Raw genomic sequence first — 27,318 nt, 5'->3', positions numbered from 1 at the left:
TAAATTATTCACACACATAAATAAGCTGCATACTAGTATTCGAGAGCAGGTGTTGATGTGATAATAAACACTCTTGGGAATCTGTATAGGAAGTGTTCCAAAGTTTCAATAAAACGAGGAAGCGGTCTGCCTCAAATAATTGAGTAAAAACCATTCTTTACACTTCATTTCCGTAATGCCTGCAGAATACCAAAGTAGTAAAACTAGAGTCTTCCACATAAATCACTATGTCAACACACTTTGTAATGTCAAAAATTATGTAAAGTCCTCACATTGAACTGGTCATTTACAGCACACATGTGATTTTAATCTGCTGAGTTCCTGTGAGAGTTATAAAAGATATAAATCAAAAGCCAACATGAACCGATGTTCAAACCAATCCCAAACGGCTGTGGCCTTGTGACATGGTGCATTATAATCCATAAAAATTCCATCATTGTTTGGGAACATGAAGTCCATGAATGGCTGCAAGTGGTCTCCAACAAGCCAAACGTAGCCACTTCTGGTCAATGATTAGTTTGGGTGTACCAGGGAACCCAGTCCATTCCGAATAAACAGAGCCTGTACCGTTATGGAGTTTCACCAGCTTCCACAGTGCTGTGCCTTGTTGACACCTTGAGTCCATGGCTTTCTGGGATCTGCACCACACTTGAATCCTACCATCAGCTCTTACCATCTGAAATCAGGAGTCATCTGAGCAGGTCATAGTTTAACAGTCTGCTAGGGTCCAACCTATATGGTCAGGAAAGGTGCTGCAGGCAGTGTCATGATGTTAGCAAAGGTACTCACATTGGTTGTCTGCTGCCACAGCCCATTAATGCCAAATTTCACTGCACAGTCCTAATGGATATGTTCGTTGTACATCCCCAATTGATTTGTGTGGTTATTTCACACATTGGTGCTTGTCTTTTAGCACAAACAACTTTGCACAAATGCATGTATCTCTAACTATCCTTCCATATTCAAAGACTGTTAAATCCCTTCATGTGGCCATAATCACGTTGAAAACATTTTCACATGAATCACATGAGTACAAATGACAGCTCTGCCAATGCACTATCTTTTTATACTTTGCATACACGATTCTATTGCCTTCTGCATGTGGGCATATTGCTATTGTATCAGTTTGTCAACTTGGTGTATAATATGTAGCCAAATTGCTCTACAAATAATTTATGAGTCATTGTTAGAAAGTAAGATTTCATGCCACTTTCACTAAAACAAAAACATCATAAAAAGCAAATGTATGTATGGAAATAACCTTCTAAATGAATGTTATACAAGTGTGACCAAATGTTGTACCCAGTCCCAAATAATATATGAATGTACAACATCCAGAAGTTGCCTAGTGAAAAAATATGGATTTACAGCAGGAAATGTAAAAAATTTTGAAAAGAGAGTAATATTATTGATCCTCTCCAGGTGATACTGCCTTATCTAGTACTGACTGTCCAGGCAGAGAGGTTTGCATGTGTGCTTGAAGCAGAGAGCTATTTTGGCATCAGCATAGATACTGGCAAGGTCCCTCAACCTGGACAGGCCTCATTGGATGAACCTGATGAAAAGAGCCACACAGTGCCCCATCTCTTCCTAAATTCTTTCTGTAATTCTGTCCCCAGCAACCTAGTTTCCCAACTCATGGCATGATTCAATCCATGCTGAGGAGGAGTGCATGGAACATGGGAAGATACCTCATGAATGCAGCCTCAGGGATCCTGGGTGAGTTCCCTGAGAAAGTAGCCTTACACTGGTGTGAGGTTCGACTAGTGTCCATCCGATATATCCAAAATTATCATGGGCCCAAAATGGAGCGCACAGAAACTAGTTTAAAAACTGATGAACATCTTGATACCTCAAATGCCCAAACATCAGGTGTTGAACAAATGGAAGCTCTTTCTGCAACTGGACAAGGGGACAGAACAGTCCAAGAAGTGGAACATATCACTGATAAGTTGGAACAGATCAAGACTGAAGCCTCGTCTAGGGCAGAGAGGAGGAATCTTCTAAGAGAACAGAGAGAAAAGGAAGGCATAGAATGGGTTCTGAAGAACAAATGGGTGGTATTAAAACATCTTGAACCTAAGATCTCCAACAAATAACCATTTCAGAGTAAAATATTACAGCACCTGTAAAATTTTGCACCAGGCATGAGTTATTTGTTTACTGTTCAGTAAAATATTGCTTCAGGCTTAATGCAGCCCAATTGTGCTTCTATTCTTGTGCAGGGGATGAGTTGGTTGCTTTTTGTAAGCAGCTGTAAATCACCAAGACTAATGTCAAGTAATTGCAAGCTGATGCATACAGATGTGTTAGGAACGCTACTGAGAATGTGCTGCATGATGCTGTTAGTGCATGTGAGTGTGCATGCACTGAGTGTGGTATTGCTGAATGTGTGTGTTTGACTCAGCCGTCAAATGTAGCAGGCCAGCCACTGGAGGCTGCCTTTGGGAGCCATGCACACAGCACGGTCTCTACCATGCCATCTGCCAGTGACTTGCATATACATATGCTCAGAGCACCACTATCTGGCCCTTCTTTATGTTCTCCAGTTGTACTGTTCACATCAGTGTACCATGTCTTGTTACATGGGGATCCACGAGAGACTTATTTCCGTTATTGTTCACAGATCCGGGAATAAAGCCTTATTTGTGTTACTTGGACTTGTTTCATATATTATTTGGTTACTAAAAATATGGAGGAGTCTGCTAAATATGAGCATTTCAAACATTTCCTATTCAAACATGTTCATTCATTCACGCATTCATTCATTCATTCATTCATAGTGTTCCGTAGATCCCATCAAGAGGAGAATCTTCAGGGATATGGAACAAGTCAGGGTAAATGTTAACATGGGACAAAGACATAATAGAAACTTAATCTGTATACTGTACTAATATTAAACTATCACTACACTGCTTGATGCTATTCACATTCATATCACTTAAATTTAATTGTGAAAATTAGTAAGAAAGCTGCTTCTTTCAATAGAGCTGCTACCTTCTTAGTTTTACCATATGGAAGCTGTTCATCTGATATTAGTAAGTTAATATTCACTTGATTACAATGGTATGCTTCAAAGAAATTAGTTTTATATTTATAAATATTGAGCCATACTTATAATAGATTATTATTTGTTATACAACTTTACAGGCAACACTGCTACTTGCCATGTAGCTACCAAAAATTTTCAATGCCCGAATCTAAATATTCAGATATTTTGTAGGAAGAGTGGCTAATGACATATGGTTTTATTTATTTAATTTTTATTTTATTTTATGTTATGCAAGAGCTTGTTGAATATCTTACCACCAAAGTACATCATTCTATTCTGAACCCTGTAATTGGGGCAAAGCATTCATGAAAATTATTTTTGTTCCATATATTGTGACTGTGTATGTCACAGTTCAGTTCAGACAGATTTGGATTGGGGCAGTAACTACCAAATGAACATGATTAAGGTTTCTATTCTGCAGAAGAGAACTATAAGTATGGTAGCAAAGGTGAATTCAGGTACATCACGTGACAATCTATGTTCAAAACAAATGACCCTCAATTTCAAAGGGACAAAGACTCCTAATTTACTTCCAAATGAACCAAAAATCTGGGCTGGAATCTTTTAAAAAGCAGCTTAAATAATGGTGTATCATTAAATTTAGTATGTGTGTGTGTGTGTGTGTGTGTGTGTGTGTGTGTGTGTTTGTGTTTGTTGTCTGTTTTTGACAATGGCCTTGTCAGCATAAAGCTAACTTTCTGATGGTCTTTTTGTTGTGCCTTTCTGCGACTCAGAATCGCTGTTGTATGGTGACTAGCAACTACCCTTTTCACTGTTCCAAAACGAATGTTAGTGTGTGTACATTTACATGTCTATTAGCAGTTCTGAAATTTTACCTTCCGAAGATAAGTAATTGCCATTAGTTCTGTCTCCGCGATCTTATATGTTTTAGCGATAACTTTGCCCTAGCCCTAAACATAGTGATAAATGGCATAGAAACAAATTATCATTTGTGCTGTGTTGTGGTGTATTACAATAACAGACTGCAATAATGTGCATTGCTGTTAAAATGTTTTGGTGTACAAATATCATTATTTGTACCAGGGTAAGTCAGTTATTATCTGCAAAGTAGTTACAAAATTTTATTGTAATCAAATAGGAAACTTACAAGAACATCATTTTTTGACATAGTCTCCTTGCGTTTCAATGCACTTGGTCCATCGTTGTACAAGTTTCCTGATGTCCTCATAAAAGAAGGTTCTCGGTTGAGTCGCAAGCCAGGAGTGCACTGCTTCTTTCACCGCTTCGTCCGAGGCAAATCGACGGGCCTTTAATGCCTGTTTAGTGGACTAAACAAGTGATAGTCATAAGGGGCAAGATCAGAACTATATGGAGGATGGCCCAGTACTTCAAATTTGAGTTTCTGGAGTGTTTCAGCAGTGTGGGCAGCAGTATGTGGACGGGCATTGTCATGCAACAACACAACAGCTTTTGACAGCACTTCTTGGTGTTTGCTTTGAATTGCAGGGTTTAGCTTGGAAGTAAGCATCTCACTGTAACGCACACTGTTTATTGTTGTTCCCCTTTCCTCATAATGTTCCAGTACTGGACCTTGTGCATCACAAAAAACCATAAGCATCAGTTTTCCTGTGGACTGTTGGGTCTTGAACATTGGGGATAGGCTACAACCCCTTCCCAACCACTGCTTCTCTTTCATGGCCCTCGATTCTTATAACCGCCATCTGGCTTCTGTACAAATTGTAAATAGCCTTTCGCTCCCTGTATTTTACCCCTGCCACCTTCAGAATTGTCTCAACCACTGCTTCCCTTTCATGCCCCTCGAATCTTATAACTGCCATCTGGTTTCTGTACAAATTGTAAATAGCCTTTCGCTCCCTGTATTTTACCTCTACCACCTTAAGAACTTGAAAGAGAGAATTCCAGTCAACATTGTCAAAAACTCTCTCTAAGTGTACAAATGCTAGAAATGTAGATTTGCCTTTCTTTAATCTATTTTCTAAGATAAGTCATAGGGTCAGTATTGCCTCACGTATTCCAACATTTCTATGGAATCCAAACTGATCTTCTTCGAGGTCGGCTTCTACCAGTTTTTCCATTCGTCTTTAAATAATTCGTGTTAGTATTTTGCAGCCGTGGCTTATTAAACTGATAGTTTGGTAATTTTCACATCTGTCAACACTTGCTTATTTGGGATTGGAATTATTATATTCTTCTTGAAGTCTGAGGGTATTTCGCCTGTCTCATACATCTTGCTCACTAGATGGTAGAGTTTTATTAGGCCTGGCTCTCCCAAGGCTGTCAGTAGTTCTAATGGAATGTTGTCTACTCCCAGGGCCTTGTTTCTGCTTAGGTCTTTCAGTGCTCTGTCAAACTCTTCACGCAGTACTGTATCTCCCATTTCATCTTCATCTACATTCTCTTCCATTTCTATAATATTGTCCTCAAGAACATTGCCCTTATATAGACCCTCTATACACTCCTTCCACCTTTCTGCTTTCCCTTCTTTGCTTAGAACTGGGTTTCCATCTGAGCTCTTGATATTCATACAAGTCGTTCTCTTATCTCCAAAGATCTCTTTAATTTTCCTGTAGGCGGTATCTATCTTACCCCTAGTGAGATAGGCCTCTACATCCTTACATTTGTCCTCTAGCCATCCCTGCTTAGCCATTTTGCACTTCCTGTCGATCTCATTTTTGAGACTTTTGTATTCCTTTTTGCCTGTTTCACTTACTGCATTTTTATATTTTCTCCTTTCATCAATTAAATTCAATATCTCTTTTGTTACCCAAGGATTTCTATTAGCCCTCCTCTTTTTACGTACTTGATCCTCTGCTACCTTCACTGTTTCATCTCTCAAAGGTACCTACATCCTTCTGAATCTGCTTGGTGTATTCATCTCTTGGTCTCCCTCTACGATTTTTACCCTCCATGCTGCCCTCCAATACAAAATTGGTGATCCCCTGATGCCTCAGAACATGTCCTACCAACCGATCCCTTCTTCTAGTCAAGTTGTGCCACAAACTTCTCTTCTCCCCAATCCTATTCAATACTTCCTCATTAGTTATGTGATCTACCCATCTAATCTTCAGCATTCTTCTGTAGCACCACATTTCAAAAGCTTCTATTCTCTTCTTGTCCAAACTATTTATCGTCCATGTTTCACTTCCATACATGGCTACACTCCATACAAATACTTTCAGAAACGACTTCCTTACATTTAAATCTATACTCAATGTTAACAAATTTCTCTTCTTAAGAAACGCTTTCCTTGCCATTGCCAGTCTACATTTTATATCCTCTCTACTTTGACCATCATCAGTTATTTTGCTCCCCAAATAGCAAAACTCCTTTACTACTTTAAGTGTCTCATTTCTTAATCTAATTCCCTCAGCATCACTCGACTTAATTCGACTACATTCCATTATCCTTGATTTGCTTTTGTTGATGTTCATCTTGTATCCTCCTTTCAAGATAGTATCCATTCCATTCAACTGCTCTTCCAAGTCCTTTGCTGTCTCTGACAGAATTACAGTGTCATAGGCGAACCTCAAAGTTTTTATTTCTTCTCCATGGATTTTAATACCTACTCCGAATTTTTCTTTTGTTTCCTTCACTGCTTGCTCAATATACAGATTGAATAACATCGGGGAGAGACTACAACCCTGTCTCACTCCCTTCCCAACCACTGCTTCCCTTTCATGCCACTCGACTCTTATAATTGTCATCTGGTTTCTATACAAATTGTAAATAGCATTTCGCTCCCTATATTTTACCCCTGCCACCTTCAGAATTTGAAAGAGAGTATTCCAGTCAACATTGTCAAAAGCTTTCTCTAAGTCTACAAATGCTAGAAACATAGATTTGTCTTTCCTTAATCTAGCTTCTAAGATAAGTGGTAGGGTCAGTATTGCCTCACGTGTTCCAATATTTCTACGGAATCCAAACTGATCTTCCCCAAGGTCCTCTTCTACCAGTTTTTCCATTCATCTGTAAAGAATTTGCGTTATAATTTGCAGCCGTGACTTATTAAACTGATAGTTCGGTAATTGTCACACCTGTCAGCACCAGCTTTCTTTGGGATTGGAATTATTATTTTCTTCTTGAAGTCTGAGGGTATTTCGCCTGTCTCATACATATGGCTCGCCAGATGGTAGAGTTTTGTCAGGACTGGCTCTCCCAAGGCCGTCAGTAGTTCTAATGGAATATTGTCTACTCCGGGGGCCTTGTTTCGACTCAGGTCCTTCAGTGCTCTCTCAAACTCTTCACGCAGTATCATATCTCCCATTTCATCTTCATCTACATCCTCTTCCATTTCCGTACTATTGTCCTCAAGTACATTGCCCTTATGTAGTCCCCTATATACTCCTTCCACCTTTCTGCTTTCCTTCTTTGCTTAGAACTGGGTTTCCATCAAAGCTCTTGATATTCATGCAAGTGGTTCTCCTTTCTCCAAAGGTCTCTTTAATTTTCCTGTAGGCAGTATCTATCTTACCCCTCGTGAGATAAGCCTCTACATCCTTACATTTGTCCTCTAGCCATCCCTGCTTAGCCATTTTGCACTTCCTGTCGATCTCATTTTTGAGATGTTTGTATTCCTTTTTGCCTGCTTCATTTACTGCATTTTTATATTTACTCCTTTCATCAATTAAATTCAGTATTTCTTCTGTTACCTAAGGGTTTCTACTAGCCCTCGTCTTTTTACCTATTTGATCCTCTGCTGCCTTCACTATTTCATCCCTCAAAGGTACCCATTCTTCTTCTACTGTATTTCTTTTCCCCATTCTTGTCAATCATTCCCTAATGCCCTCCCTGAAGCTCTGTACAACCTCTTGTTCTTTCATTTTTTCCAGGTCCCATCTCCTTAAATTCCCACCTTTTTGCAGTTTCTTCAGTTTTAATTACAGTTCATAACCAATAGATTGTGGTCAGAGTCCACATCTGCCCCTGGAAATGTCTTACAATTTAAAACCTGGTTCCTAAATCTCTGTCTTACCATTATATAATCTATCTGAAATCTGTCAGTATCTCCAGGCTTCCTCCATGTATACAACCTTCTTTTATGAGTCTTGAGCCAAGTGTCAGCTATGATTAAGTTGTGCTCTGTGCAAAATTCTACCAGGTGGCTTCGTCTTTCATTTCTTACCCCCAATCCATATTAACCTACTACGTTTCCATCTCTCCCTTTTCCTACTACCGAATTCTAGTCACCCATGACTTAAATTTTTGTCTCCCTTCACTATCTGAATAATTTCTTTTATTTCATCATACATTTCTTCAATTTCTTCATCATCTGCTGAGCTAGTTGGCATATAAACTTGTACTGCTGTAGTAGGTGTGGGCTTTGTGTCTATCTTGGCCACAATAATGCGTTCACTATGCTGTTTGTAGTAGCTTACCCGCATTCCTGTTTTTTTGTTCATGATTAAACCTACTCCTGCATTACCGCTATTTGATTTTATATTTACACTACTGGCCATTAAAATTGCTACACCACGAAGATGACGTGCTAAAGATGCGAAATTTAACCGACAGGAAGAAGATTCTGTGATATGCAAATGATTAGCTTTTCATAGCATTCACACAAGGTTAGCGCCAGTGGCGACATCTAAAACGTGCTGACATGAGGAAAGTTTCCAACCAATTTCTCGTACACAAACAGCAGTTGCCGACATTGCCTGGTGAAACATTGTTGTGATGCCTCATGTAAGAAGGAGAAATGCATACCATCACGTTCCCAATGGCCTCGTATCACTATCAGTCGAGATGACAGGCATCTTATCTGCATGGCTGTAACAGATCGTGCAGCCACGTCTCGATCCCTGAGTCAACAGATGGGGACGTTTGCACGAACACTTCGACGACGTTTGCAGCAGCATGGACTATCAGCTCGGAGACCATGGCTGCAGTTACCCTTGACACTGCATCACAGACAGGAGTGCCTGAGATGATGTACTCAATGACGAACCTGGGTGCACAAATGGCAAAACATCATTTTTTCAGATGAATCCAGGTTCCATTTACAGCATCATGATGGTCACATTCGTGTTTGGCGACATCGCGGTGAACACACATTGGAAGCGTGTATTCGTCATCGCCATACTGGCATATCACCCAGCGTGATGGTATTGGGTGCCATTGGTTACATGTCTCGGTCACCTCTTGCTCTCATTGACAGCACTTTGAACAGTGGACGTTACATTTCAGATGTATTATGACTCGTGGCTCTACCCTTCATTCGATCCCTGCAAAACCCTACATTTCAGCAGGATAATGCATGACAACATGTTGCAGATCCTGTACGGGCCTTTCTGGATACAGAAAATGTTCGACTGCTGCCCTGGTCAGCACGTTCTCCAGATCTCTCACCAATTGAAAACGTCTGGTCAATGGTGGCCGAGCATCTGGCTCGTCACTATACGGCAGTCACTACTCTTGATGAACTGTGGTATCGTGTTGAAGTTGCATGGGCAGCTGTACCTGTACACGCCATCCAAGCTCTGTTTGACTCAATTCTCAGGCGTATCAAGGCCGTTATTACGTCCAGAGGTGGTTGTTCTGGGTACTGATTTCTCAGGATCTATGCACCCAAATTGCGTGAAAATGTAATCACATGTCAGTTCTAGTATAATATATTTGTCCAATGAATACTGGTTTATCACCTGCATTTCTTCTTGGTGTAGCAATTTTAATGGCCAGTAGGGTATAACCTTGTATTCGCCTGACCAAAAGTCTTGTTCCTCTTGTCACCGAACTTAACTAATTCCCACTGTATCTAACTTTAACCTATCCATTTCCCTTTTTAAATTTTGTAACCTACCTGCCCGATTAAGGGATCTGACATTTCACACTCCGATCCATAGGACGCCAGTTTTTTTTCTCCTGATAACAACATCCTCCTGAGTAGTCCCTGCCCAGAGTTTCGAATGGGGGACTATTTTACCTCTGGAATATTTTACCCAAGAGGACGCCATCATCATTTAACCATACAGTAAAGCTGCATGCCCTCGGGAAAAATTATGTCTGTATTTTCCCCTTGGTTTCAGCTGTTGGCAGTACCAGCACAGCAAGGCCATTTTGGTTACTGTTACAAGGCCATATCAGTCAATCATCCAGACTATTGCCCCTGAAACTATTGAAAAGGCTGCTGCCCCTCTTCAGGAACCACAAGTTTGTCTGGCCTCTCAACAGACACCCCTCTGTTGTGGTTCCACCTACGGTACGGCTATCTGTATCACTGAGGCACGCAAGCCTCCCCACCAATGGCAAGGTCCATGGTTCATGGGGGTGTTACCTGACCTAATGAATAATATTGTGAATATTGTTTGTTTACCTGACCTAATGAACAATATTCACATAACCTAGATCAAAAACTACAGTATGTGTCTTTTCAGACCACTATCTGGCTAGCCATTTTAAGCGATAAGTAGCCTTGGATACTTAATATACTTTACCTTCATTCCCTTTTGGTACAAAACTATCTGGTTGCTTCATAAAAATAGTGTCCTCCAAGTTCCCATGTAAGAAAGCAGCCTTGATATCAATATCAAAATGATAAATCTAAAGACCCCCCCCCATGAACCATGGATCTTGCCGTAGGTGGGGAGGCTTGCGTGTCTCAACGATACAGATAGCCGTACCGTAGGTACAACCACAACGGAGGGGTATCTGTTGAGAGGCCAGACAAACGTGTGGTTCCTGAAGCTGAAGAGGGGCAGCAGCCTCTTCAGTAGTTGCAGGGGCAACAGTTTGGATGATTGACTGATCTGCCCTTGTAACACTTATCAAAATGGCCTTGCTGTTCTGGTACTGTGAACAGCTGAAAGCAAGGGGAAACTACAGCCATAATTTTTCCCGAGGGCATGCAGCTTTACTGTATGATTAAATGATGATGGCATCCTCTTGGGTAAAATATTCCGGAGGTAAAATAGTCCCCCATTCGGATCACCAGGTGGGGACTACTCAAGAGGACGTTGTTATCAGGAGAAAGAAAACTGGCATTCTATGGATCGGAGCATGGAATTTGAGATCCATTAATCGGGCAGGTAGATTAGAAAATTTAAAAAGGGAAATGGATAGGTTAAAATTAGATAAAGTGGGAATTAGTGAAGTTCGGTGGCAGGAGGAGCAAGACTTCGGGTCAAGTGAATACAGGGTTATAAATACAAAATCAAATAGGGGTAATGCAGGAGTAGGTTTAATAATGAATAAAACAATAGGAATGCGGGTAAGCTACTACAAACAGCACAGTGCCAAGATAGACACGAAGCCCACACCTACTACAGTAGTACAAGTTTATGTACCAACTAGCTCTGCAGATGACAAAGAAATTGATGAAATGTATGATGAGATAAAAGAAATTATTCAGGTAGTGAAGGGAGACGAAAATTTAATAGTCATGGGTGACTGGAATTCGAGAGTAGGAAAAGGGAGAGAAACAAAACATTGTAGGTTAATATGGATTGGGGCTAAGAAATGAAAGAGGAAGCTGTCTGGTAGAGTTTTGCACAGAGCTTAACTTAATCATAGCTAACACTTGGTTCAAGAATCATGAAAGAAGGTTGTATACTTGGAAGAAGCCTGGAGATACTAAAAGTTATCAGATAGATTATATAATGGTAAGATAGAGATTTAGGAACCAGGTTTTAAATTGTAAGACATTTCCAGGGGCAGATGTGGACTCTGACCACAATCTATTGGTTATGAACTGTAGAATGAAACTGAAGAAACTGCAAAAAGGTGGGAATTTACGGAGATAGGACCTGGATAAACTGAAAGAACCAGAGGTTGTACAGAGTTTCAGAGAGAGCATAAGGGAACAATTTACAGGAATGGGAGAAAGAAATACAGTGGAAGAAGAATGGGTAGCTCTGAGGGATGAAATAGTGAAGGCAGCAGAGGATCAAATAGGTAAAAAGAAACCCTTGGGTAACAGAAGAAATATTGAATTTAATTGATGAAACGAGAAAATATAAAAATGCAGTAAATGAAGCAGGCAAAATGGAATACAAACGCCTCAAAAATGAGATTGACAGGAAGTGCAAAATGGCTAAGCAGGGATGGCTAGAGGACAAATGTAAGGATGTAGAGGCCTATCTCACTAGGGGTAAGATAGATACTGCCCACAGGAAAATTAGAGAGACCTTTGGAGAAAGGAGAACCACTTGCATGAATATCAAGAGCTTTGATGGAAACCCAGTTCTAAGCAAAGAAGGAAAGCAGAAAGGTGGAAGGAGTATATAGGGGACTACATAAGGGCAATGTAGTTGAGGACAATAGTACGGAAATGGAAGAGGATGTAGATGAAGATGAAATGGGAGATATGATACTGCATGAAGAGTTTGACAGAGCACTGAAAGACCTGAATTGAAACAAGGCCCCCGGAGTAGACAACATTCCCTTAGAACTACTGACAGCCTTGGGAGAGCCAGTCCTGACAAAACTCTACCATCTGGTGAGCAAGACGTATGAGACAGGCGAAATACCCTCAGACTTCAAGAAGAATATAATAATTTCAATCCCAAAGAAAGCAGGTGTTGACAGATGTGAAAATTACCGAACTATCAGTTCAATAAGTCACAGCTGCAAAATACTAATGCGAATTCTTTACAGAAGAATGGAAAAACCGATAGAAGCCGACCTCGGGGAAGATGAGTTTGGATTCTGTAGAAACGTTGGAACACGTGAGGCAATACTGACCCTACGACTTATCTTAAAAGCTAGATTAAGGAAAGGCAAACCTACGTTTCTAGCATTTGTAGACTTATAGAAAGCTTTTGACGATGTTGATTGGAATGCTGTCTTTCAAATTCTGAAGGTGGCAGGGGTAAAATACAGGGAGCAAAAGGCCATTTACAGTTTGCACAGAAAGCAGATGGCAGTCATACGAGTCGAGGGGTATGAAAGGGAAGCAGTAGTTGGGAAAGGAGTGAGACAGGGTTGTAGCCTATCCCCGATGTTATTCAATCTGTATATTGAGCAAGCAATAAAGGAAACAAAAGAAAAGTTCGGAGCAGGTATTAAAATCTATGGAGAAGAAATAAAAACTTTGAGGTTCGCCGATGACATTGTAATTCTGTCAGAGACAGCAAAGGGCTTGGAAGAGCAGTTGAGCGGAATGGACAGTGTTTTGAAAGGAGGGTATAAGATAAACATCAACAAAAGCAAAACGAGGATAATGGAATGTAGTCGAATTGAGTCGGGTGATGTTGAGGGAATTGGATTAGGAAATGAGACACTTAAAGTAGTAAAGGTGTTTTGCTATTTGGGGAGCAAAATAACTGATGATGGTCAAAGTAGAGAGGATATAAAATGTAAACTGGCAATGGCAAGGAAAGCTTTTCTGAAGGAGAAAAATTTGTAAACATAAAGTATAGATTTAAATGTCAGGAAGTAGTTTCTGAAAGTATTTGTATGGAGTGTAGCCATGTATGGAAGTGAAACGTGGACGATAAATAGTTTAGACAAGAAGATAGAAGAAGCTTTCGAAATGTGGTGCTACAGAAGAATGCTGAAGATTACATGGGTAGATCACATAACTAATGAGGAGGTATTGAATACAATTGTGGAGAAGAGGAGCTTGTGGCACAACTTGACTAGAAGAAGGGATTGGTTGGTAGGACATGTTCTGAGGCATCAAGGGATCACCAATTTAGTATTGTAGGGCAGCATGGAGGGTAAAAATAGTAGAGGGACACCAAGAGATGAATACACTAAGCAGGTTCAGAAGGATGTAGGCTGCAGTAGGTTCTGGGAGATGAAACTTGCACAGGATAGAGTAGCATGGTGAGCTGCATCAAACCAGTCTCAGGACTGAAGACCACAACAACAACGACAAATCTAAAGATCAAAATTAATAGCTAAACTAATGAGAGCTGTAAGAGTACTATGTCTCACAACTGGTAAAAAAGTTTCATCATAATCTATACCAATATTGTGAGTAAATCCATCAGCAACAAGTCTAGTACAATAGAGTGTTCAACTCAACTCCTCACTTGTTACCTACAATACTTTTCCTCTTTGCTGGGTCCACAATTTCGCAAACACCATTGTTCTGAAAACACTTCATTTTCTCTTTCATGGCTTTTATGAAGTCTCTATCACTGCTTGACATAGTATCTCGCAGACTAACAGGATTTGCTCCCAAACTGGAAAAACTACTTACCAAATAGGTGACATACTCCAGGTACTCATTTGTGGGTACACAGGCTGGCCTAACTGGCTGATCTTCTGGAGCATCAGGGTCTGATGGCAGCATCTCAGTCTCTCATATGTCTAGCACTGACAGTGTCATGCACTCATTTTCCAGAAAAACAACACTCTTGCTTTTCACAGTTTTTTTGGAATTCTGTAGGTCAGTTTATCTGTAACCTTTTGTCATTCCATTGTAACCTACAGAAACAAGTTCTTTAGCTTTGACATCCCACTTTCTTCTTTTTTTATCTAGTATATGAAAAAGAGCTCAACAACCAGACACTTTTAAATGATTCACAGAAGATACTTTTCTCTTCCACAACTTCTGTGGAGTCTTGCCTTTAAATTCTCTATGAAGAACATGGTTCTTTATGCAAACAGCAGTATCGTATGTCTCTGCTCTATATTGCTTAGGCAGACAAGATTCAAATAACATTTATGCCTTTCTTAACCAAAAAAAAAACTGACTACAAATTAGTGGTTTAGCCCGGGACAAGAATAACATTTCTGAATGTAGATACACATGATGAACTGACAAATACATCTCCTTTCCTTTTGCTTATTAATTCAATAGTATCAGCACACTTCACAGTTTTTTGTTGGCAAGTTTCTGGTACAAGATCTTGAAGCCATCCCTGCCTTGAAGTCGTTTGCGATGATGCTCTGGAATCAATAATCCACTCATTCTGGTTGAAATCTGACATACCAAGTCCATCAAACAATTACTTTTCTGCTCCCTTGAAATACTTCTTTGAAGATTCTTGCTTCTGTGGACACTCAGACTTTAGTGACCACGCTGCCAGCAATTGAAATATTTTTTATTTAAGTAATGAAACACTGCACCAGTTATGTACTGAAACATTTTTATTTTCTGCCTTTCTTGTTTGTCTTTGGAAGAACCTGCAGTGATTTTGTGAATAAGGCACTATCACCACCACCTTTGTTCAACTTCCATTTAGCAACTTCCACACTTCCATTTAGCAAACTTTGCTTTTATGTTTTCTGATGTGAAATTTTCATCCATTTTACTGGACTTGATACCTATCCTGTAAAGTAGACAAACTTTTGGTAAACCTCTAAGCATAATGAGTGCAATTAGTCCATCATCAACTGGTCTGCCCATGCTCTGCAGTTTGTTGACTATATCCGGAATATGAGTTACATAATGCTGAACATTTCCTTCAAATTTAGATAATGTAGTGTCCAACAGAGCATCTCACTTAGCTTTATTCATACCAGCAAGCAGATGTTCCAGGGTATCCAAAGCTTCCTTTCCTTTGTTATGTTGTCCACATGTGCATACAGAGATTTAGCCACATGCAAAAGAATAAGTATCCACACACCTGTATCCTTCTCTGCATTTCTAACTATACTTGCACCCTTGGTATAGTTCCATAATTTTTCATGCATTAGAATAAGTTTCATCCTAAATTTTTATGTGTTGTAATCATTCTTGCTTCTTAGTTTGTGTACCTCTGGAATAGTGGTTTTCATCTAACTTCCATTTGAAGACATTTTAGGAAACCTGAATTTACAGATTTCTTCCAAAAAACAAGAGTTTAGACAATGATGAATTTCATGAAAGACAAACTATAATAAGTGGACACAAAATGAATAAGCTTGTTCAGTTATTTATATTCCTACCAACATGACATACATAGTTCACTGCACAGATTTACCATCCTGGGTCCATAAGATGTTAGCAGAGTGTGGTTATAACATTATGGTGTTTATGATGGTAAACATAAATAAAAATTACATTGTTCATAATACTTGTATTCACAGAAACTGCATTACATTGTATACACAGACAAAAGGAATAACAACACAAAAATAGTCCACACATCACAAAAAGGCATTGATAAAAATGAAACAAGGAGCCAGATTACCATTGTAACAACACTACCACTTAACCTGGCAACAATTTCAACTTATTAATAAGATACATGTTTTGTTCCATAGCAAGTGGTTTAGTTAATACAGCAGCAGGCATTTCCTATGATTGCAACTACAGAACAACAATCTTCCTTTCTTTTTACACATTGTCTAATAAAATGTCCTTTAGCACTAACATGTTTCAGTCTAGTACAAAGCACAGGATTTTGTGACAGTCTAATAGAACACTGGTTGTCATGAAAAATGATTACAGAATTTTGATGCCTATCATTTAAAAATTCTTCTGTCAGCTGCCTCAAATACACAGCCTCTTTGAATGCAGAATTTAAAGCTACTTACTCATCTTCAGTAGTTGAGGTTGTAACATTCTCCTGTTTCTTGCTCACACATGAAATTTTATTTTTCCCCAGTGGAAAAGCACTCCTCTATTGAAACAACACAGTAGTTAAATCTCTACAAAATTTGAGTCCAGTTACAGTACATACAGAATTTTAAAATCTCCTTTGTTAAACATAATGCCATAGTTCATAGTATCCTTGAGATAATGAAGGACTCTTTTTTGCTGCCCTCCAGTACACACTCATAAACTTACAATTACATTGTTCCATTAGAACTGATGTACACAAACATCCACAAGTTCCAGATATGACCCATCAACTTTATCACCTCACACATCCCAAAGCTTTAATCTCTGTGTATGGAATTACATGTTACAATTACAAAATAAGTAAATATAACTGCATAATTTTCATACAATTTTGTAATGAATTGTTGGAACAGGACAGTCACCTTTCTCTGGTGCAATAACTAGTCGACAATGAAATTACAATGAAATCCACACCTTTTGCTGCTTACAGGCATTGATAAATATCAATGGGGACAGTTGAAAATGTATGCCCCTACCGAGACTCAAACCTGGGATCTCCTGCTTACCATCTTCAAATTAGTAGACAGTTTATACATGCATAACTATTCAGAATTTATTGTTAAAATTACACTAACATCATCACTGACAGAAGTTGCAGACAATATTCAAAGTGATTCATGTAACTGTTTTCTTAATAGGTATTGTTGGCCGGACTGGATCTGGTAAAAGTTCTCTTGTAGCAGCTATCTATAGAATGGCCGAACTGTCATCTGGGAAAATTACGGTTGATGGTGTTAACATAGCAGATGTCAAGCTCCAACATCTAAGGAGTCGCTTGTCAGTTATTCCACAAGATCCTGTACTGTTTTCAGGAACAATAAGGTGAAACCTTCATACATTTTACAGTTAGTAATTATGTTTAAAATCCATCAGAATCAGACATTACTTTTTACTCATTTATGTTTTCAGTCTTATGCATATTTCTCATTGGTCACTTAGCATTATTATTTTTTATTGTCTTTCCTAACCAAGGAGCTCATCGGTTTTATGACACAAGCACTACAGTATGTACAAATTTCATTCTACACTGCCAGACAAAAAATAGTCATCCTTTTAGAGGTTTCTGTTTCACTTAAGGTTTGTTGTTGCAACAGTGCATATGGAGTACATGAAATGTTTACATTCACAAATAATAGCACAAGGAGTTATAAGGTACCCATCCCAAAACACCCATATTAGTATGTGATGTAGCCTCCACAGGCGACAATGAAGGTGCTGATCCTGGCATCCAGTCAATCGTAGTAGTAGTAGTAGTAGTAGTAGTAGTAGTAGTAGCAGCAGCAGTAGTAAACTTTATGTGCACGTACACATACATGCACACAAGGATGAACAGTATTCTAAAAGTACAAGGGTGCATAGTACCCTATACGAACTTTTATTTAAACAGTATATACAACTTTGATTAATCCCATAAAAGATATTTTTCATGGATTATTGTTAAGATTTAAATAAAAACACATAGTGGTTGTGACTCTTCTGTCCAAAATACTAATTCAGATAATAGAAACATTTGACTGAAAACACTATTGACACTGACTGTGGCATATAGTATCAACATAGTACATGAATGTAATTACTTGATACTGGGTTGTTGAAGGTTCTCCCTCGCACTGAATTGCAGTCGTTCAGTAAGACAATTTTTTAATTTCTTTTATATGCACTGGAATTTTTTATACAATTTTGTACTTGAATGTTTGTTTGTTTCTGTGTAATATCCTTGTTTACTCTTTTTACATGGATATCATTACACATTCTTGTATTATATGAATGTAGACATGAGATGGTTGTGAAATTTTCACTTCACTTTCACTTTTTTGTAGTACAGTCACAGTAAAGTTAGATTATTTAGCTTTTGACATAGCTGCTTGGAGGGTTACCCTCAAACTGTTGGTAAATACTCTAACAGCTCATTTTTGGAGTGTGAAGATTGTTTTTAGATTTATTGTATTATGACTCCAGAAACTGAGGCCATGAGTAACAGCACTGTGAATGTAAGCCAAGTATACACTTCTGCTACACTGTTCACTAGACACGTTACTAATTACAAGTACTGCAATGCAAGCAGAACTTAACTTGCTAGCGAGATAGTAGATGTGGGCTTTCCAACCTAATTTTCATCTTTGTGGATACATTAAAATTTTGTGATAGCTACTCTCTTAACATCTTTACTTTGTATTCTGAGGTCCAGGACATTTTGTGACTTTGTTTTCCTGTAATGGATGTAATTAGTTTTTGAAATATTTGAAGTTAACTTGCTCATTTCAAACCAGTTTTGTAAATATTTCAAAACTCTAGTTGCAGATGTTGGCAGTACTTGGTTTACATTAGTCACAACATTTGTATCATCAGCAAACAGGGTTATATGAGTAGCACTGATTGGCATTTTGATATCATTAAATAAATTAAAAATGAGAGAGGTTCTAGAACACTTGCCTGTGGTATCCCAATTGGTACAAATTAAAATCAAATCTGTAAGCAATACTTTGGATTTTAATGTTGGCTGAGGTAATTTCTGCTACCTGTCTTCTGTTATGGAGATAAGACTGAAAGCATTTTTTCACAGCTCCTCGTATACCAATAGCTTCTAACTTGTCTAGCAAGATATCATGTTGGACAGTATCAAGTCCAAATTTATTCCTATTGTACAGTTGTGTCTGCCTAGTCCTATTACAATATTTTCAATGAAATGATTCTGTACTCTATCCTTTGTGAAAACCTTGCTGGTTTACAGACAAGAGATTGACTTTTTCAAGGAAATTTGTTATTCTATGTTGCATTACTGTCTCTATTACTTTTGAAAATACAGATAACAAAGCTGCTAGTCTATAATTTCTCACTTCATATATATTGCCCTTTTTATACAGTGGTTTTATTTTTGAGATGTTTAATCTTTGAGGAAACAGTCCTTCAGATAATGATATATTTATGATGTGTGAGAGCGGTTCTGATATGACATGAGCACATGTTTTTATGACTGAAGCAGATACTTTGTAACCCTGAAGACATTTTATTCTTCATTGTTTTTATCAGTCTTAGAACTTCTGATTTATTTGTGGGGCATAGCAATATTGAAATGACACTTTGTTCTCTTGGAACAGAGGTTCCACTGTTCCTAAGGCAATTTTTACTCAGGTTGACTGCAATGTTTATGAAGTAGTCATTTATGTAATTTGCAAGGGTAAGATTTCTGAGTAACACACCATGATCATCTTCTAAAACAATGTCATCTTGACTTTTAACATTATTATTTATTTCTGTTTTTTACTACATTCCATATTGTTTTTGATGTGTTTGCTAACCTTAAAATTACTTTGCCATTGCGCATTGTTTAGAGCTTTTTTAATCACCTTCCTGCCAATGTTCTTATACATCTTAACATTGTCTGCGAAGTGTTTATCTTTGTTGTTTTTTTTTTTTTTATTTGACTGGTATATTTTAGAGTTTGGCTAGATACTCTGATAGCAGGTAATATCTACTGGCTGTTGTTCTTTGGCACAACACTTATTTTGTTAACTGTTTTGGAAAACAAGTCTCCAATAGGGACATGAAAATAGTAGAAAAGATTTGTATAAGTCATCGGTTGTTGTTTTTGAAAATACATTTTCCCAGGTTTTGTTTGCTAACATCCAAATAAAAGTATTTACGTTTTCTGTGCAGAAGTGTCTTTTATATTCCCACTTATCTAGTAAAACAAAAAGAAAACTGTATCTGTCAATCCGAAACAGTTCCAATGTTGATGCTATAGCACATTACAAGAAATACTGCAAAATATTAAAGACTGTAATACAGACATCAAAGCAAATATATTACAAGGAAAAGATAGTCATAACAGATAACAAAATAAAGACAATATGAGATATATTGAAGTAGGAGACCGGTAGAACCAGACATGAAGAGGAACAAATAGCATTAAGAGTAAATGATACATTGGTGACAGATGTTTATAGTGCTGCAGAACTTTTTAACAAACATTTTATAACTATTACTGAAAATATGTGGTTGTCAGGTTTGGTTGATGCTCCTATGGAATACCTCAGACCAGACATTTCAAGTAACTTCCATAATATGAATTTGACCCTCACTACCCCAACAGAAATAATGTCCATCATAAAATCTTTAAAATCAAAAACATCTAGTGGGTATGATGAAATATCTACAAAGTTAATTAAAGAATGTGATTCTGAGCTAAGTAACATATTAAGCTATCTGTGTAACCAGTCGTTTATCAGTGGAATATTTCCTGAATGGTTGAAATATGCTGAAGTTAAGCCACTGTTTAAGAAGGGAGATAAGGAAATAGCATCAAATTTCCATCCAATTTCACTGTTGCCAGCATTCTCAAAAATTTTAGAAAAAGTAATGTACAATTGGCTTTATAACCATCTTATCTCAAATAACATACTGTTAAAGTCACAGTTTGGATTTCTAAAGGGTTCTGATATTGAGAAGGCTATCTACAATTACAGTGAAAATGTGTTTAATTCATTAGACAAAAAATTGCAGGCAACTGGTATATTTTGTGATCTGTCAAAGGCATTTGACTGTGTAAATCACAATATCCTTTTAAGTAAATTAGAATATTATAGTGTAACAGGAAATGCTACAAAATTGTTCAAATCTTATATCTCTGGCAGGAAACAAAGGGTGTTATTAGGAAAGAGACATGTATCAAGCTATCAGGCATCATCCAACTGGGAACTAATTACATGTGGGGTCCCACAAGGTTCCAGTTTGGGGCCCTTACTTTTTCTTGTGTACATCAATGACCTTTCATCAATAACACTACCAGATGCCAAGTTCGTTTTGTTTGCTGATTATACAAACATTGCAATAAATAGCAAATCAAGTGTAGTCTTAGAAAGATCAGCTAATAACATATTTGTGGACATACACTGGTTCCAAGCCAATTCTTTGTCACTAAACTTTGAAAAAACACACTACATGCAGTTCAGTTCTTCTAAGGGGTGTCCCACGAATATATGCTTAACATACGATGACAAGCAGATAGAAGAAGTGGACGGTGTCAAATTCTTGGGATTACAGCTTGATAACAAATTCAACTGGGAGGAGCACGCTACAGAACTGCTGAAGCATCTTAACAAATCTCTATTTGCAATGTGAATTGTGTCAGACATAGGGGATATAAAAATGAAAAAGTTGGCATACTATGCCTACTTTCATTCCATAATGTCATCTGGGATAATTTTTTGGGCTAATTCATCAAGCCAAGCTAAAGTTTTCCGGGCACAAAAACATGCAGTAAGAGTTATATGTGGTGTAAACTCAAGAACATCCTGCAGCAGCCTGTTTAGGGAACTAGGGATACTAACTACTGCTTCCCAATATATTTATTCCTTAATGAAATTTGTCATTAAAAATATATCACTTTTTCAAACCAACAGCTCAATTCATGGAATCAATACTAGAAATAAGAATAATCTTCACAAGGATTTAAAGTCACTTAGTCTTGTACAGAAAGGTGTGCATTATTCAGGAACACACATTTTCAATAACTTGCCAGCAGCCATAAAAAGCTTAACAACCAATGAAATTCAGTTTAAGAGAAGCCTAAAGGATTTGTTGGTGGCCAACTCCTTCTACTCCATTGATGAATTTCTCAGTAGAACTAACTGATTTGTGTGTGTGATATTATAATTTCTGCACAATTTCATTGCAGTAATGTGTTCATTGTAAATATATATATATATATATGTGTGTGTGTGTGTGTGTGTGTGTGTGTGTGTGTAAGTAAAATATAACTTCTGCACCATTTCAGTGCATTAATGTGTTCATTGTAAATAAGTATTATAGTAGTTGTATTGCACGTTTATTACCTTATAAATAAATAAATAAACTTTTTTATTTTAGATTCAGTGCATTAGTATTTGTAAAATGACTCTTTCATATAGTGTTCATTAAAAAATGATGATCATTCCACTTGGGACCTGTGGAATGGTACATTAGCTTATTTGTTTTAGTTGTAAATATTTGTCATGTATTGTTGTTTTTCTGACATGTTCGAAATCCTGGAGGACCTCCTCACTACGGATCAATAGAAATGAAAGTAAATCTAATCTAATCTTAACTTATACTTTGTTACCTTGGGTATAGAAGAATTTATACATGTGACAAGTGTGTTGTGATCTGAAAGACCTAAGTTACAATTTGTGTCTCAGTGAAACCATTTTCCATGCTTGTGAAGATATTATCTAATAGAGAAGATGAAAACTCTGTTATTCTACTGGGGTTCGTAAAGAGTGGTTTCATGTAAAAGCTGTTTAGGATACTCAGAAGCTGTCTCTTTTCTTCACTTTCAGTTAACATGTTAATGTTGTAATCCCCACATAAAAATAATTTCACTTCATTATTATATAAACTGCTTAACACTGCCTCCAGCTTTTTACAAGCCATGTTTTTATCGCCCATTGGTAACCTATATATTTGTGTAACAATTAGTTTATTGCTCTTGTCCTCAGTTTTTGTCTCTGTGTCACATGATTCAAAATCTTGCTCAGTATTTAGATGGTCCTCTTCTGTTTTTGTTTAAACTGTAATTCTGTTTTTGTATAGATGCATACTCCACCGTTTTTACATACATTACGGCAATAATGAGATGCTGATATAAATTTGCTTATATTCATAACATGTAATTCATTTTCCTTGCACTAGTGGCCTGAGAAACAAATTCATGAGACATCAGCAAAATTATTTAAAGCTAATTCTAAATATAACAATATTTTGAAAAGGATTGTTGCTACTCACCATATAGCAGAGATGCTGAGTTGCAGATAGTCACAACAAAAAGACTGTAAGAGTTGTTGACTGATGAGTCACACAGGTCACTTCTCATCCCATCATATCCCACACACGCCCAATTGGAGATAAGTCCACAGACAGTGCTGGCCAGGGTAGCTACTACACATCTTGCAGAACTTGTTGAGTTTCACAGGCAGTGTATGGGCAAGCATTATCCTGTTGGAGCAACACGTCACCCTCTCGTTGTGCCGGCCTGTGTGGCCGAGCGGTTCTAGGCGCTACAGTCTGGAACTGCGCGATGTCCTTAGGTTAGTCAGGTTTAAGTAGTTCTAAGTTCTAGGGGACTGATGACCTCAGAAGTTAAGTCCCATAGTGCTCAGAGCCATTTGAGCCATTTTTGAGCCTCCCATTGCAAGGGTGGTAAAAGAACAGGGCTAAAAAATTCTGCACATAATGAGTTCTGGCTAGAGTCCCCTCCAAAAACACCAAACATGAACGAGAGTTGTAGCTTATCTCACCGTAGACCATAAGGCCTGGGGTGGAGCCAGTGTGCCTTGGGCAAATGCATTCTACAAGACAACACTCACCAGTTCTATGTCATAAGCACAAATGACCATCAGTTTGTGCAGGCAGATCTGTTTTCATTGCTGAAAACCATGGTGTGGCATTACATCTTTCAGGTGATCCTCACCTGGTGCCAGTCGAGCCATGCGCATCAATGCTGTGGCATGAATGGAAGAAGGGCTAGAGGTGTGCACGCCCATAGTCCCACTGCTAATAACCAGTTTGCAACGTCTGGGCTCACAAGCCATCTTATCTGTGCTGTTGTAGCTGTACGATCTGCCACAGCTGCCCTTAAAATACAGCAGTCCTGGTGGACAACCAGAACCTCCTCTACGGGTGTGAGAATGTTCACTTGACCACTGATACCAGTGTTGTTGCACAAATGATGGAGCACATCCAACTTGTCTGTCTATTCTCCAACAGCACTACCCCTCTATTCAGAAGGCCACAATTTGACCCCTTTCAAACTCACTCATTTGGCTGTAGGAAGCAAGAGTGCATCTCAACCTGGTTGCTTGCTTGCTTCACACATTTGCACCACACTTAGTGTTCTGGCTGTGAGCATTCCTTATTAAAGGATAGACACAGGTGCTCCCTTGTAGCTATGCCACTACAGTATATGTTGGTAGATGACATTGAAACCATAAGCAGTACATCTACTATCCTCCATATGGCATTTGCCGTCATCAGATCAAAATTGACATTGTCTTTCCAGGTGTACTATTTTCTTTTCCTAGCACTGTATTTAAACTATTTTCTCATTGTGACATCATGTTGTAGGAAAAATCTTGTTATCTGTTATTTTGTCATAATTCTGAGAAGACCTCTTGAGCAGTTTTCTTTTATAAAATGTTGTGTATTGGTTAATGCAGAAGTAACACAATGGTGTTAAGTAAAATGTCCTCAGTCTTCAATCTTCCAGTGCTTAAAACGCCATGAGCTTTCAGTCAGTTTTGCTATTGTCAAATGGAATGACTACTGATGGGCTCCTTTTATGCCCTTATAAAGGGTGATGGTTTCCACCTTGTACAAACTCTAGGGATTGATTGGTGGGACGATACAGAACAAAAAAGTTCTAATGAAGTTATGTCCGGAAATGCATGGTTTCCATTCTAGATACCATTTATTCAATCCTACGTTGTTACAGAGACTGCAGTCTAATATGTGCTGTACCACACAGCCAGAGTTGCAGTATGCATGGTTTCCTCCTAGAGGGTGCTACTGTTCCTCATAGTCATGTCTTAGCACCCTCTCCTGCCATAGTAATTGGTAATATTGTGTCTGATTCACTTCCATTGCTGACTCACATTGTAGTAGATGTGATACGGCATTGTACACAGTGGTTCCATATTCAAATTGAGAGCTTGCCAACATGGTGTTTACTTATTGAAAGGCAAATGGCAACAGACGGCAGGCAGCAAGGTTGTCTCAGGAGACCTATCCCCTCTGACAACAACTACAGCTTTCAATGTTTGCAATAGTGTTTCCCCATTTGTCCAAGACAGGTTCGTTTCATGAAGGACATACACCAGACTTGGAGGAAAATGTGATTAACGCTGTGGAAGGCGATTGTCATGTCAATACCGGGCAGTTGACCCACCAGTACTGGGTAAGCTAGAAGACCATGTGGAATATTCTCCATGATGATTGGTACTACCCTTATCACTTAGAGTGCACAAAGGGCTTACTAGCGACAGACTTTCCATATTGGAAGCAGCTTTGTCACTGTTTTCTTCACCAGGCAACCATGATTCCAGGATTTGTGTCATCCATCCTACTCACAGATGAAGCCACCTTTATGTAGAGTGGTATCTTCAGCTTTCATAATGGTCATCTCTGGAATAGTATGTAGAACGCCCATGGTATGGTTACAGCAAATCATCAGCATCAGTGCTGCCCGGATAATTTGCAACCATATTTTGGGACCAGTCTTCCTTCCACATAGCCCAACATACTGGAATTACAGACATTTCATGCGGGTGACTTTTCCCCTCGTGGTGGAATATGTGCCATTGGTGATTTGAAGGGTTATGTAGCTGCTGCATGATGGTGCTCCAGCCCACTTCGCTGCTAACGTCCAGACACATCTCAATCGTGTCTTCCCTGGTCAGTGGATCAGACGAGGGGATCCAGTTGCATGGCCTGCTTGTTCACTGGATTTCAACCTGTGCAATTTCTGGTTACGGGACCATTTCAAAAGTATTGTGTATGCAGAGCCCATTCCAGATGTGGTGACACTGGAGCAGAGCATTCATGCTGCCTCTGACACTGTTTGGATGCGGTCTGGTCAATGTGGACATGTAAGACAGAACAAGCTACGGTGCACATATGCATAAATTGAAGCACATGGAAAGCATTTTCAACACATACTGTAACTGTGGTTTGCATGGTACAGCGCATATTAGACCGCAGTCATTGTAACAATGTATGATTGAATAAATGGTCTCTAGAATGGAAACCATGCATTTCCGTACATGAGTTCATTAGACTTTTTTTGTTCCGTATCCCCTCATCGATCAATCCCTATAGTATGTACATGGTGGAAAATATCACCCTGTATACTCTAGTTCTTGGCAGTGACACCTCTGGTGCAGATGCTATTGCCAATTATATGCATATGTTAGCTCTGCATTATATGCAGCTCTATGATCACTGGATCCCAAGTTGAGCTGTACGGTGCTGTCTCTATTAAGAATGTCAGTCATTTTTATTTTGATGGCTTCCTTACCAGTGGGAATTGTGGGGGTGCATGATGGCATGATAGTCTGTTACTCTTGTTTATGACCCCTACAACAATGTGACAATTCTGCTGTAGAAGAACTTAAATCATCTACAGAAAGCTTTAGGCACAGGGCATAATGCTGTGATTAATTATTAAATGATGGGTGTACCCAGTGTGTGGGTTTTAGAGTTGTGGATGCTCTTCATACACAACTGAGTAGCTCTTTTGCTGGCAGAAACTGGGTTATCATATGGCTGACAATGACTGCTGTTAAAGAATGGTGGTAGTTTGGCATAATGAATCAGAAACATTTGGATAGTCTTCAGACATCCCAGCACCATCTGCCCATCTATGCTGTCATGTTTAATTCTAGGTTTTTCAGTGAGGAACTATGAATAAATGCCACTCCAAAGACTTGGTGTCATTCACCTCTTCATGAGAATGAGCGCTACATTACATTAGTAATAACCATTTGACATAGCAATCTGTTCTGGCAATAGTGCCTCAATAATTCTTATTTGAGTATTTTGATAACTAAGGTTTTTGTTAATATGAAGTCATCAGGCAATATGTTAAGAGGAAACTTCACCAGCTGTGATGCACTTTGTTGAAAATTTGCACCATGCGCAATTAAATGAACATCTTATAGTTATTTTAATTTCTGTCTGTCTGAGATGTAATTGAATAGCTCAGTTATCAGATGTGTTTTGCTTTTATAGATAAAGTATTAGCAAGGTTTATTTTGTTGTC

General features: G+C 38.5%; 1 protein-coding gene across 7 annotated transcripts in view; it reads left to right on the top strand.

The window, feature by feature from the left end:
* The window catches only part of LOC126482575 (ATP-binding cassette sub-family C member 5-like), a 512,906-nt gene that overhangs the window by 443,410 nt on the left and 42,178 nt on the right, over positions 1 to 27,318 (top strand). For all 7 annotated transcript variants that reach the window (XM_050106550.1, XM_050106549.1, XM_050106547.1 and 4 more), the window contains one exon: positions 17,165 to 17,348. In XM_050106550.1, coding sequence (XP_049962507.1) covers positions 17,165 to 17,348 — 184 coding nt within the window. The remainder of the gene's footprint in view (positions 1 to 17,164; positions 17,349 to 27,318) is intronic.

Source organism: Schistocerca serialis, chromosome 1 (genome assembly GCF_023864345.2).
Source record: "Schistocerca serialis cubense isolate TAMUIC-IGC-003099 chromosome 1, iqSchSeri2.2, whole genome shotgun sequence".
Taxonomy (NCBI): Eukaryota; Metazoa; Arthropoda; class Insecta; order Orthoptera; family Acrididae; genus Schistocerca; species Schistocerca serialis.
Note: the sequence above shows the minus strand (reverse complement) of the source record. Positions and strands in the feature narration are given on the sequence as shown.